This window comes from Echiichthys vipera (genome assembly GCF_963691815.1).
Source record: "Echiichthys vipera genome assembly, chromosome: 3".
Lineage (NCBI taxonomy): Eukaryota > Metazoa > Chordata > Actinopteri > Perciformes > Trachinidae > Echiichthys > Echiichthys vipera.
In genome coordinates this window covers 11,457,100-11,469,356 of record NC_139828.1, presented here as the reverse complement: position 1 = coordinate 11,469,356, position 12,257 = coordinate 11,457,100, and the positions used below count along the sequence as shown (strand labels likewise).

The window sequence follows — 12,257 nt, the reverse complement described above, 5'->3', positions numbered from 1 at the left end:
CAACAGTCGTGTTAAACTTAATCTGTTAAACTGTGGAGGTGTGGAGAAGTATAAATATGAATTGATATCTACATTTAAAAAGTCACAGCTTGACACTTTGGTTTGGTTTGCTGTAACTTTAGTGACAAATCAAGCTTCCACTGCTGTACAATGTGCGTCTCACTTGATGCACGTCCTGCAAATGCCAAAAATGGAATTGACACATTTTTGGCAAACATTTATACAAGATGGGTATATTTTGAGAAATTTGACAGATGACTCCAGATAATGTTTGGATACATCTGGACAGAAAATGTTAATGACACATCTTCACTCAACAGCTATGCCCTTGAGCAAGGCACTAATGTAATCCAGTAGAGCTGCTCACTGATCAGCAGCAGAGAACCAGACTTCCTCCAGTTAACTGACAACATAAGTGCATTAGTCCCACTATGAGTTTGAACCTCTTTTACAAGAGACCTGGTTAAAAAAAAAAACAGCATATAGACCTTTTTAATGTAATTCCATTGCTAGGCAACAGCCTTGGTCCTTGTTGCTGCCAGCTGATGTCATTCACATTCACTGCAACAGGAAGTAAATTGGGACACATTAAGTATGTTTGTGTTTACATCTTTGAGCTGGTCTATACAGTATACAGTTGCAGACGGAACAATGAATGAATCAATAGGGGGGGTTTATTGCCAAGTAGGTTTTCCTATCCAAAGAAATATTCCTAATAATATAATTTAAAAGAAATAAACCATTAAGCAAAGTACTGCAACATTATGGAAGACCATTTCCACCAGTCTGATGGGGAAAAAAAAGATCCTGTAAGTCATTATAATGAGATACTTAGTCATTATAATAGATACTAAGTCATTATTATGAGATACTAAGTCATTATAATGAGATACTAAGTCATTATAATGAGATACTAAGTGATTATAATGAGATACTAAGTCATTATTATGAGATATTAAGTCATTATAATGAGATACTTAGTCATTATAATAGATACTAAGTCATTATTATGAGATACTAAGTCATTATAATGAGATACTAAGTCATTATAATGAGATACTAAGTCATTATAATGAGATACTAAGTCATTATTATGAGATATTAAGTCATTATAATGAGATATTAAGTCATTATAATGAGATACTATCTCATTATAATGACTTAGTATCTCATTATAATGACTTACAGGGTTTTCCATCAGACTGGCGGAAATGGGCTTCCATACAACATAAATATAGAACATTAAAAAAAAGATACTAGGCTATTAAAATACATAAATAAACAAAAAATGTCAACTAGAATAAGAAAGCTGTACAGTTTTGTGCAAAAAAACAGATAAAATGTTACTACAGCAGATTAGTAAGCAGCAGCTAAAAGCGGGGGGCTCAAACAACTGAGACATTTACTGTAGAGCCTCGTCATTCATTATGTTTACAGATTGTTCCAAGTGGCTGCTGGAGCAGAAAAACATTAAGGCTTTAATTATCCCCCCCTCATCTCTGTCCATACATTAGGGACACATACAGTATGTCTTGTGATATGAGGTAGGCTTGATGAAAATGAACTCACGCAGAATCGCTTCGATGATGTGGCAATGACTCAGTCAGTGTTTTGCAGAAGTGTATAATAAATCATGAATTTGCTCTGGACCGTTTCGCCCAAAGAAGAAGAAGACCGCTGTCAAAGCCAGATGTTTGCACAATGAAGCAGGGTACTTTTACCCGATGAACCCGCTTGTGAAGTGTCTTGACCTCCCGTGTACGCCTGACTGCTTTATGACCTCCGTGTCAGGGTTCAGAGCAGGGCTGTGATACGGTGCAGCCTGCGGGCCCTGGCTGCGGCTCCTCTTCAGCGGTGATTTGGGATTTGTGGAATGGGAAGTGCACAGTTCCTGGACAGGATGTGGAGTCTCTGCAGAAGCGCACAGCCCCCCATACTATACTGACACAAAGCTGGCTCGCGGCTGCACGCACGAGCCCGCATCTGGAGAAGACAGGAGGAACATTTTGACATCTGGATAACTCGCGGTCTCCGTCTATCTCTGTCAAGTGCGAGTAAATCTAACCCGGGTAAGTGTTAAGATAAGTGTGTTACACGTTTACTCTGCGCGTATCATTGATTTTTAAGTTAGTTTCCACGGTCGTATTAAGGGATTATGTAAAGTGTGTCTTGCCGCAGAAGTTTTCCATTAACAACTCTGCTTTTCATATGGTCTAATCCAGTTCACTTATTTACTGATCTGAAACGCACTATCCAAAACGTGTAGCTGTATTGCAGCTGCTGTGCGTTTCTTTTGTTCTGTGAAGACGACCCAGGGGATTGATGTTTTACTTAATAACAGGGTGCTTTTACCCCCATGTTGTTTTTCATGCCTGGACACGCAGGCCTACTGTAAGCTCCTGTGACTGCTGCACACGATTCACACAAGTAGGCTACACTGTCACTATAAACTTGTTCACCTTTATAGTGATTGTCACAGGGAGTGTATCTATGTTCCCAGGTTCCTATGATCCCCAGCTCACCTCTGAATGCCTAATATGACCATTTGACTTAGGGAAAAAGGCAGGACATACACCATTATGGTTTAATGAGTCATGCCTAAGTCAGATGTTTAATGTTTGTTTCCCTGAGACACTTCTTGAAATCACCCAACTACAGCTTCTAGCTTTCTAAATGTGTGCACATTTGCAGATGGACAATTTTCTTTACTTTAGATATTGATGTCACCACATTGGCTGAGTTTATTTTTACCATTCAAAGTGAATTTGAAATGTCAATTTAATTCAATTTTGTTCATCTCCCTTTGTTCTTTTGCAGCTTGAACTGTGAAGATTACCTTACCTTACCTCGCCCTTACCAGTCACTTACAGTGAGGACACAGGGATGACCCCATTGTGACATTCTCTTCGCATTATTCTTCTTTGATGTGCTGGTTACTCAGTAAACCTCCTTCTTTCACACAGATTCAGGTGATGAATCACCTCAGGACTCTCCTGTCAGCCCTGCTGCTGGTTGTTTCGTCTGTGTCTGAGCCTCTGGACAGCCCTGAGGAAAACGAAAATGAGGTCTTGAAACACACAGAGGCGGAGCTCACCCAGAGCCAGGTCAGTGACCAAGGAAACCCTCCGCACTATCAAAGAGACTGCAGTGTTCAGCTTTCCACCTTAGAAATGTCCTTGTTGGCTGTGCTGTGCATGAATTCAACTAAGTTTGTTGGTTTCTCCTGTTTTTAGAATCAGGTAACTGAGAATGTCATCGGAAACCTCAGTGAGACTACACCAAGCCACACACCTACCACAGGTGAGTTTCTTTCCCCGCTGTGTCCTATTTTGCTTTAAACCATTCAGTTCCTCCTAAAATCTACCTTTTTTTTCTCTTTTACATTAGTAGCTCCCTCGACTACCTCAGTTTTTCTGAGCACCAGTCTTGCTCCTCAGTGTCCAGAAAACCAGGTGGTGCTGGAGAACAGCACAGACTGCAGCTGTCCAGCTGGCATGTTGAAGGATGGTGACAACTGTACCTGCCCTGCAGGCTTCTCTCTCGAGGGGCCTGCAGCGTGTAGAGGTGAGAACGGGCAGAATCAGCAACAGAACCTGTGTTAAACCCAAGGTGCTGTGTGTGTAACATTGGGACATCGATATACATGTAATGCATTCAATTTGGGAAATAAGAGTAATTGCTGTCTACAAAAGAGGTGATTGAAGAGTGGTGGGCTGTCTCTACTTCAGTCAAAGGAACTTAGGACATAGTCAGTGAAAAGCATTCCCAAACTTAATGAAAAAGGGTCCTTTCTCCTGTCCACACCTAATACACAGGTCTGGGAAAGCACTATTATATTTGTTTAGTTTTTCTGGTGTCACATATGTCCACCCATCCATCCATCCATCCATCCATCCATCATCTTCAACCGCTTGTCCCTATTGGGGTCGCGGGGTGGCCGGAGCCGATCCCAGCTGACATCGAGCGTGAGGCAGGGTACAGCCTGGACAGGACAGCAGTCTTAGGGCACATAGAGACAAACAACCCTTCACACTCACACCTACGGGCAATTTCGAGTTATCAGTAATCGGAAGACGGAAAACCCAGAGAGAACCCACACAGACACAAGGAGAACATGCATACTCCACCTGTTTTATATGACTATTGTATACATTGATATGAGTTAGATGCAATGTATTATCTCTACTCCACAGATGTTGATGAGTGCGAAGGAGAGGGGCCAGGACCATGTGGTTTCCAGGCCAGCTGCACTAATACCCCTGGCTCTTACTCATGTAGCTGTCACCGTGGTTACCTGATGGGTGCTGGAGGGTGCCAGGGTTGGTCAGCATCTGTGTTTGTGTCAGAGAGAGAAAGGCAGAGAGGATGTCCTGTATTTGTGTGAGAGCATGTTGGAAGGAGAGTTGATTATCTGTACCATTCTAGTCCTATACGTAGTGCGGTCATAATCCATGTCTGCCTTACGGGTGTTACAGATATAGACGAGTGTGCTCTGGCTGCAGTGACGGGGCTGCAGGCCTGTCAGGGTGATGCTGAGTGTAGAAACACCCCTGGCTCCTTCACCTGCTCATGCCCTTTGGGATATGTCATGGCTTTAAATGGACAAAGCTGTGTAGGTGAGGCGGATCTTAACATCTGGTATGTTTGACTGTGGAACATGGATGTACAATGAAAAATGTGTGTTCAGAAAAATGTCATCTTGTGTATACCAGTAGTTTGGGTAAACTGTATTCTCCAAGGACTCTTTTAAAGGATGTTTGTGTGTTGTTATACTGTATAATCCATACAAGACTGTCAAGTAAAAGCTCTCTATTTAAAGTTCTTGGCTGTTCTTTGTAGATGTGGATGAGTGCAGCTTCGAGGAGCAGTGTCGCCATGAGTTGGGAAACGTGTGTGTGAACACCCCTGGGAGCTTTGTGTGTCAGTGCCAGCCAGGCTTCAGAGCAGAGGCCCAAGCCTGTGTTGGTAAGCTGCATGATACAGATGTTCAGATTTGTTCTGGGGTTGTAAGTTTCTCATATTTCACTTGAGTTGCCCCCAGACTTAATAACTTGTGCTGACGGGAAGGAAGGCTCTGCAGGAATAGAAACCTACAGTCTGCTGCTCTACTCCTCTCTCTGCTCTTTCACCTTTCCTTTAATGACTCATTTCCTCTCTCGTCCTCTGAAATCTTCCCAATAATCTTTCTTTTCATTGTTTTCTGTGTGACTTTTCTGCACTTCTGGTCTCGGGTCCTTTGTGTCCAGACTACACTGTGTGTCAAGGTATGATCTCTCCATGTGCTTGCTGTGTAAGGAGTTATATTGTCAAGGTAACAACCAATTCATAGGCAAAGTTTGAAGTGTTTGGAAAGGGTCGTCTTCATAAGGGTTTTTGTAATATCTTTTTGATTTTGATTTTATTTTAATACTATTTCCAAAAGTTGGTTGTTGGACAAAGGGAGATGAAAATCTATTAATACAACAGCTCCCCATCGTGTTGCAGGGACAATATGTTAATGACTTTGCCTAATAAAGACTTGATTTGGGTTTGGTGACATGAAAATGATTTAGTAACAGTGCAATACAATGTTTTATTGCAAATTACTTGAGTGAAGTGAATGGAAACATCATATACTGTATGTATTTAGCATTCTCTTCATCTGTCCCAGATGTGGATGAATGTACGGAGAGTTCCGCGTTGTGTGATGGTCAGGGTGTGTGTGAGAACACGCTTGGGAGCTACAAGTGTGTTTGTCGACCAGGTTACCGGGGAAACGGCACACACTGTGAAGGTAAGCAATTAGTACTGACGTCCCTCCATGGAAAACTCTGTTTCCTGTAGACTGGGTCAGCTTCCTTGTGTGCGCGTGTTTTAATGCCTGCTGTTACGCCTTCCATTAAAATAACCTAGAGTGGCAGAATAATGATTATAAAATGGAAATGACCTGAAATTTGGAGCTGCTTTTTAAAAAAAAACGTGTGTGTGTGTGTGTGTGTGTGTGTGTGTGTGTGTGTCTGTGTTACAGATGATAACGAATGTGCATCAGGTGGTCACGGGTGTGACACCAACGCACGTTGTGGCAACATCATTGGCTCTTATTTCTGCCAGTGCTACCAGGGCTTCAATGGAAATGGACACTCTTGTTTTGGTGGGTAAGCAGCGGCAGTGTGTGGGGTGTTTTCCACATTAGTGGTGCTCAGTATCACTAAGTGTCTGTCAATGATACTTGTGTCATGCAATTACTTGTGTGTGCCATCAGCACTTGGGCATACAACGCTCACCAGACAAAAGTCCTTCAGGATTGTCCTTGATTACAGACATTGATGAGTGTGCTCTAAACAACGGCCACTGTCAACACAACTGCTCCAACGAACCAGGGGGATACAGCTGCCAGTGTGCGTCAGGCTACCAGCTGGACCAGGACGGACTCAACTGCACAGGTAAAACACAGGTCAGGAGTTACCAATGTAAACAGTTAAAATGACTTTTTTTGCATACCAAATGAGCTGTAATCCCCAGTTTGCACCAAGGTTGAATGGATTTCCATCAGTAAAGTCTCTCTCCAGTATATCTTACTCAAAAGCCAATGCCACTTTTGGTCCTATGATCCAAAAAAGCTGCCTCTTATGAAACTCTGTTGAAAACCCCACCTCACCTGGCCCTCAAAGCTCATTGAAACATATGCTAAAACGGATTGCAAATAGTGTTTGACTAAAGTCTGAACGAGCCTTTAGAATACACGGAGCTGTGTTGTGCAATTAGAAAAGAGTTAGCTGAATGTCTCTAATTCCCCCAGATGTGGATGAGTGTTTGGTACTGAACGGGACCTGTGAACACATTTGTGTCAACACTCAGGGATCTTTCCAGTGCTCCTGCAGGCCCGGCTACCAGCTGCACATTGATGGTCACACCTGTGTGGGTCAGTCACTCACTGACACTCTTTTACCTCTCACTGTTTACTTTCCCATTTTAGTCATTTGAGCGGGGAACAGCATGCAGAAGAGATACAAACTGTCATAATTGTTATCTCGCTTTTCATTTTGTGTGTGCATCTTCTCTGCCCAGATGTAAGTGCATGTCCTATGGGCACATTTTGGAGTCTTAGTGAGATGAGAAAGACAGATTTAGTTAGGCACAGCAGAGATAAGGGTGTCCAAAAATATTTTTCCCCCTATTCTTTGTGTGTGTGTCTCTGTATGTGTGTGCTCAGACATTGATGAATGTAAACTCCAGAGTGGTGGCTGCTCTCACACCTGCACCAACTCTCCAGGAGGACACACTTGTCACTGCCCTCCTCCTTTGCTGCTAGACACAGACAACCTCACCTGCAGCAGTACGTTTCTCAGTGAACGGATGACATCACATTATATTGAGTGTTTTTGTTTTTTAAGTATGAAATTTAATTTGTTTCTACACAGAATACTTTTTGTTGGATGATATTATTCATAGTCTTTCATTTGAGACACTGGTCTGATTATTTCTATAAAACGTAAGAAATAATAAAAGAAAAAATGCACATCATGATTTCTCTACGGTGTCACACCTGTGTCCATTCAGTCCAAAACATTAAAGATATTCAATTTCCTAGAAAATATTTCACAATTTAAAAACTGGAATTAGGTTGTTTTGAGGTATTTTCACTTGATTTCAGTCTTTTCAGCTCTGCCCAAAACATTGTTTTAATCTGTTATAAACACTAAAATATATATTTATTTTTTCGCATGAGCAGATGTCACATCCTGCAAGCTGAGAAATGGTGGTTGCAACCACGTATGTACCATGAGGGCTGAGGGCCAGGTCCAGTGTAGCTGTCGAGAAGGCTGGAAGTTGGGCGAGGACCAAAGGAGCTGCGTGGGTGAGACTTGATTTTCACTCCTCACTGCCATGTGTTGTTGAGTTACAATGTTCTGATGACACCGTGGGCTCTGATTGCACAAAATCAGTCCCAGAAAGGAAGGTGTTTAATGATACATTACATTTTATTTTTAAAGGGATTTCCGGAACAGTTAATGCTATTTAATGAGAAGAAGCTTGATGGGATTATTTAATTTTAAGTACTTATGTTTAAAAATCCTGAATTCCTTCAGACTTCATAATCTATTGAAAAACAACCATACAGAGATTCCCTGAGCATCATTTTGTAAACATTTATTGCTCCAGTCCTTCCTCATAATTATTATTAATAATATAAGTTATATTAATGGAATCACATCAGCTGGTTTTAAATGAAGTGCAGACTCTTTATAACTGATCTGATTACTCTAAAAAGTTCAGCTGTGGCCACATTTTCCTGGATGAGAAGCTTGTGTGCACACAGCCAAGCTCCCCTGGTCACTCAGCCCAAATGAAATAAATATACCACAGATTGTTTTACTGTTTTGATGTCCCACTGTCTTTCGTCATAAGATGTAAACGAGTGTGGGGACTTCACAAATGGCGGCTGTGAGCAGCTCTGTGTGAACCGTCCAGGTGGGTTTAACTGCACCTGCAAGAAGGGGTATGAAGTGCGAACTGATGACCTCACCAAGTGCCAGCGTGAGTCAAACATCAAACATATGTCAATCATGATCAATCCCAAGCATGTTCTCACCACAGCATTAGCAAATGGAACTGCTTTATTGTTGTTTTTTGAAGCAGTTGGAAATATTAAATTATGCTTATTAACTTCTCTGCCATTGCAGCTGTGTGTAACCCTTACTGTCAGAACTATGGAGTGTGTGTGGGCCCGAACACCTGCGACTGTCCTCCAGGCTATCCTGGACTAGGCTGCTCAGGTACAACATGGACGGTTGAACATATATGTAACTGTAATATATTAATTCTATAGTTATTTGTTGTGAGACATGGATCCATGTTGACTGTGTATTTCAGCCATGTGCTCCCCTCCCTGTTCCCATGGAGGTTCCTGTATGCGCTGGAACAAGTGTCTGTGTCCTCCCGGCTGGACTGGAGCAGGCTGCCACAAAGGTTCATCACGTCTGATGTTAATGAAGACTGTCCCACTTAGGACTTATATTTAGTAAACAACCACTGTTGCATAAGCAGTTACAAAATGGTCACATTCTTTCTCTCTCTCTCAGCGGTGTGTGAGCTGCCGTGTGCCAACGGTGGTCGCTGTGTGGGGCCTGAAACCTGCCAATGTCCCTCTGACTACACGGGCCCACAGTGCCTTTTGCGTGAGTAACAAAACCAGCAACACATCTGGCATCAATTACACCAGGCATAAAGGTACACGGGAGGGGGGAGTGGGGGAGGCAGCACCAGGCAGCAGTCCTGCCTGGTAAAATGTCTCTTCTACCATAATGGAAAAACAAAAAAGCAACAGGTGATCTGAAAATGGTTATGTTTAGATAACACATTATTCATTGCACAGACCTACCGCTATCTCTGTGTGTGTGTGTGTGTGTGTGTGTGTGTGTGTGTGTGTGTGTGTGTGTGTGTGTGTGTGTGTGTGCGTGCGTGTGTGTGTGTTTTGCAGCCCTGTGCACTCCTGCCTGCAGAAACGGGGGAAGATGTGTGGATGTCAACAAATGCACCTGTGTTGGTGGATGGCAAGGAGCTCGTTGCCAGATAGGTGACATTACACTGAATCTCTATGTATCCATTGTTATCTAATTAAGATATTACTCAGCATGCATTTGACACACCAGACCCATGTTCAATCCGTCATAACAAAGCATCGTTGTCATCATTGCTCCCTACTTGTGCTAATTTATGCAAACAGAAATTACCAAATAAGAGCATATAACTTTGAATGGCTTTTACTTTGATGAGGTGCCAAATTTGTTCATGGCCCCCGGCACTCACTAAGTTTAATGTGCTTCCATCAGGATGCATGTTTTAGCTCCCTAGAGGAGGCACTAGCTTATATATTTTTTTTAAACAAAATTGCAGTGGATGCAGCAGTTTTCCTAGTTTCTGGCTTTTTCTTTCCTTTCCTGTCACTGTAGATTTTTTTAGGTGACAGTGACAACAGTGATTTGGTTTGTACTAACCCATGCACTTTATTTGTATTTATTGTTGTCCATTGCTGTACTTTTATGTATTTTTGATAACTGTTGGCTGTCAACTTTCCCCGTGGAGATTTAAAATATATATATATATATATTTCTTTTGGGTGGAGGGTTCAAAACATCAAATTGAATTTCTTTTTTTTTCTTATCCAGATTATTGTCTTTTCTCTTTTTGTTCTGTTTGGTGAACCCTTCAATTGAACTTCTGACTGCCAAGCAATAATAAGCAACATATTTTACAGATGAATCAATACTGAAAATAGAGTCTCAAGTAGACATGGATTTTTTTTAACTGTCACAAGCCAATAGGGTAGAGTGTGCAGTTCTCCGGGCTGCCAGTCAGTGGAGCTGTGCACAGACTGGCAGCTGCAGAATCTTTCAGGGTCATGTTACATACATAGCAAACAATCCAGTGTGCAGTCCAGGTCACTGTTTGCTCTGACTACTAGGTCATACTGATGTCCCAGTTTAAATAGAATAATACATTTTCCCTACTAGAATAACAGTAATAGATGCTTAATGAATTTCTACCGTAAACTCAAATGTATGTCGGCTTTTCTGTCTCCCTCAGAGCCTGTTAAGTGTCAGAAACCTTGTAAGAATGGTGGAGTGTGTGTGGGCCTAAACAGGTGCCGCTGCGCTAAAGGATTTACTGGAAGTCTCTGTGAAACGGGTAAGTATGTGTGTGTGTGTTTAAAAGACCTTTCTTTGCCGTCACTTTGCATTAAGACTCTTGCTGCGTGGTGTGTCTGCAGCGGTGACCATCCCCTGTGTGCCGCCCTGCCAACACGGAGCTACGTGCAGTCCTCACAACACCTGTACCTGTCCAGAGGGCACTGCAGGGCTGCGCTGCGAGAGACTGTAAGCATGAACACCAACAACAATACTAGTCACAAGTACAATAGCATCTCTTTTTATCTGTGGACTGTGCATTACTGCTCTGCTTTTTCAGTGAAAGCTTCTTTTACTCAAACACATTATATCAACAGCTTACAACTATTCCTATTATGTAATCTACAAATTTCACTATGGTCTATGTTTGATTTGGCAACTTTAACAACTTCAGTACAGCTTTGGCAATCTTTACAGAGCTGGAATTTTTCCTGAAAAGTTCAACTAGTCTTTCTCATTCAGGTTAATAGTTACAGTTGATGGCAGCGTACAACTAAGCTGGTGATCTTTTATTTTGCTGTTGCACAAAGGTGGTGGAACAAAGACCCTACTTAAATACCCAATGTCAAGATAATTATCAGAAATGTGAAACACCAATGATACTGCTTTGTCGTCAAATTATTGAGCAGATCATGTAATGTCTGTAGGTTTGAGAATGTGTTTCAAATTCTAATTATTACTTATTTTCATTGATGTATATTTGTGTGTGTTCTAGGACGTGCCCTGTGGTCACCACGGTGGTCAGTATGGCTCGAGCTGTACGAAAGGCGTTTAGGGAGAGTTACGTTGACCGCTGTGGACCCCTGGGAATTCAGCTTTGCACTAAATACAGGTTACATGTTGTTTTTTTTACTTAAGTCCTCTAGATCTGGATTAGTAGCATAAGTTCAGTCATTAAAAAAATTAATAATTAACTTCCTGTCATCTTCTCTTCTTTATGTAGATAGATGTAGAAGTTATATCTGATTATATTAATAATTAGTAACAACAAAAGTGACAAATTATCTGTGTATCCCCTTCATAATTCAGATCTGCTCCACCCTATGCTACACTCTTCCACCTAGTTTAATGAAAATCAGACCAGTAGTTCTTTCCGTAACCCTGCTGTCATACAAGCAAACGGATAAACCAAGTGTGTAATAAATGCTTTGTATTTCCAGGATAAACCAGGCACGTGTTTACCTGCAGGCCTACAGGGTGGGCTACAAAATTCAATGTCCCGAGAGGAAGGGCAGATGAGCGGATGAGCGATGTCGTATAAATGCTCCCTGTAAGGGGGAGGAAACATAATCCAACAGGCAACATTTTGGGCAGCACAGGAGAACTGAATTGAGACGAGTTGTAAACTGTACAATTAAATGTGACTGAATTAGTGAGATTGTGTTGTAGCATCTCTGAGGAAGAGCCTTTATGATGAAATAAAAAGGGGACATTACTGTATCATAAAGGGTGTTTATTTGATATCTGACATATGTTGACATTTCTCTTTAAATTCTGTACACAATTATATGTTTACGTTTCATGAGAAAGAGTCCTCACAATAAAAAAGGTGCAATGGTTTCATTATTTGTCATGTTTGTATATGGCAGC

General features: G+C 41.7%; 1 protein-coding gene across 1 annotated transcript; it reads left to right on the top strand.

Annotated features, from left to right (window-relative positions):
* The first annotated feature begins 3,293 nt into the window (after positions 1-3,293).
* LOC310965894 (uncharacterized protein) lies at positions 3,294-12,042 on the top strand. Its single transcript, XM_083939643.1, has 20 exons — positions 3,294-3,300; positions 3,388-3,564; positions 4,194-4,319; positions 4,476-4,616; positions 4,840-4,965; positions 5,651-5,773; positions 6,008-6,130; positions 6,300-6,422; positions 6,779-6,901; positions 7,193-7,315; positions 7,712-7,837; positions 8,389-8,517; positions 8,664-8,756; positions 8,854-8,949; positions 9,063-9,158; positions 9,461-9,556; positions 10,567-10,668; positions 10,751-10,856; positions 11,383-11,499; positions 11,828-12,042. Exons 2-20 carry the CDS (start codon positions 3,495-3,497, stop codon positions 11,904-11,906), a joined length of 2,118 nt encoding a protein of 705 aa, XP_083795769.1. The 5' UTR covers positions 3,294-3,300; positions 3,388-3,494; the 3' UTR covers positions 11,907-12,042.
* The last annotated feature ends 215 nt before the right edge of the window (positions 12,043-12,257 follow it).

Coding starts and splice junctions, on each gene's coding strand:
- LOC310965894 (XM_083939643.1), top strand. CDS start 3,495: ATGTTGAAGGATGGTGACAACTGTACCTGCCCTGCAGGCTTCTCTCTC. Junction 6,423..6,778: donor GGACGGACTCAACTGCACAG/GTAAAACACAGG, acceptor TAATTCCCCCAG/ATGTGGATGAGTGTTTGGTA. Junction 8,950..9,062: donor TGGAGCAGGCTGCCACAAAG/GTTCATCACGTC, acceptor TCTCTCTCTCAG/CGGTGTGTGAGCTGCCGTGT.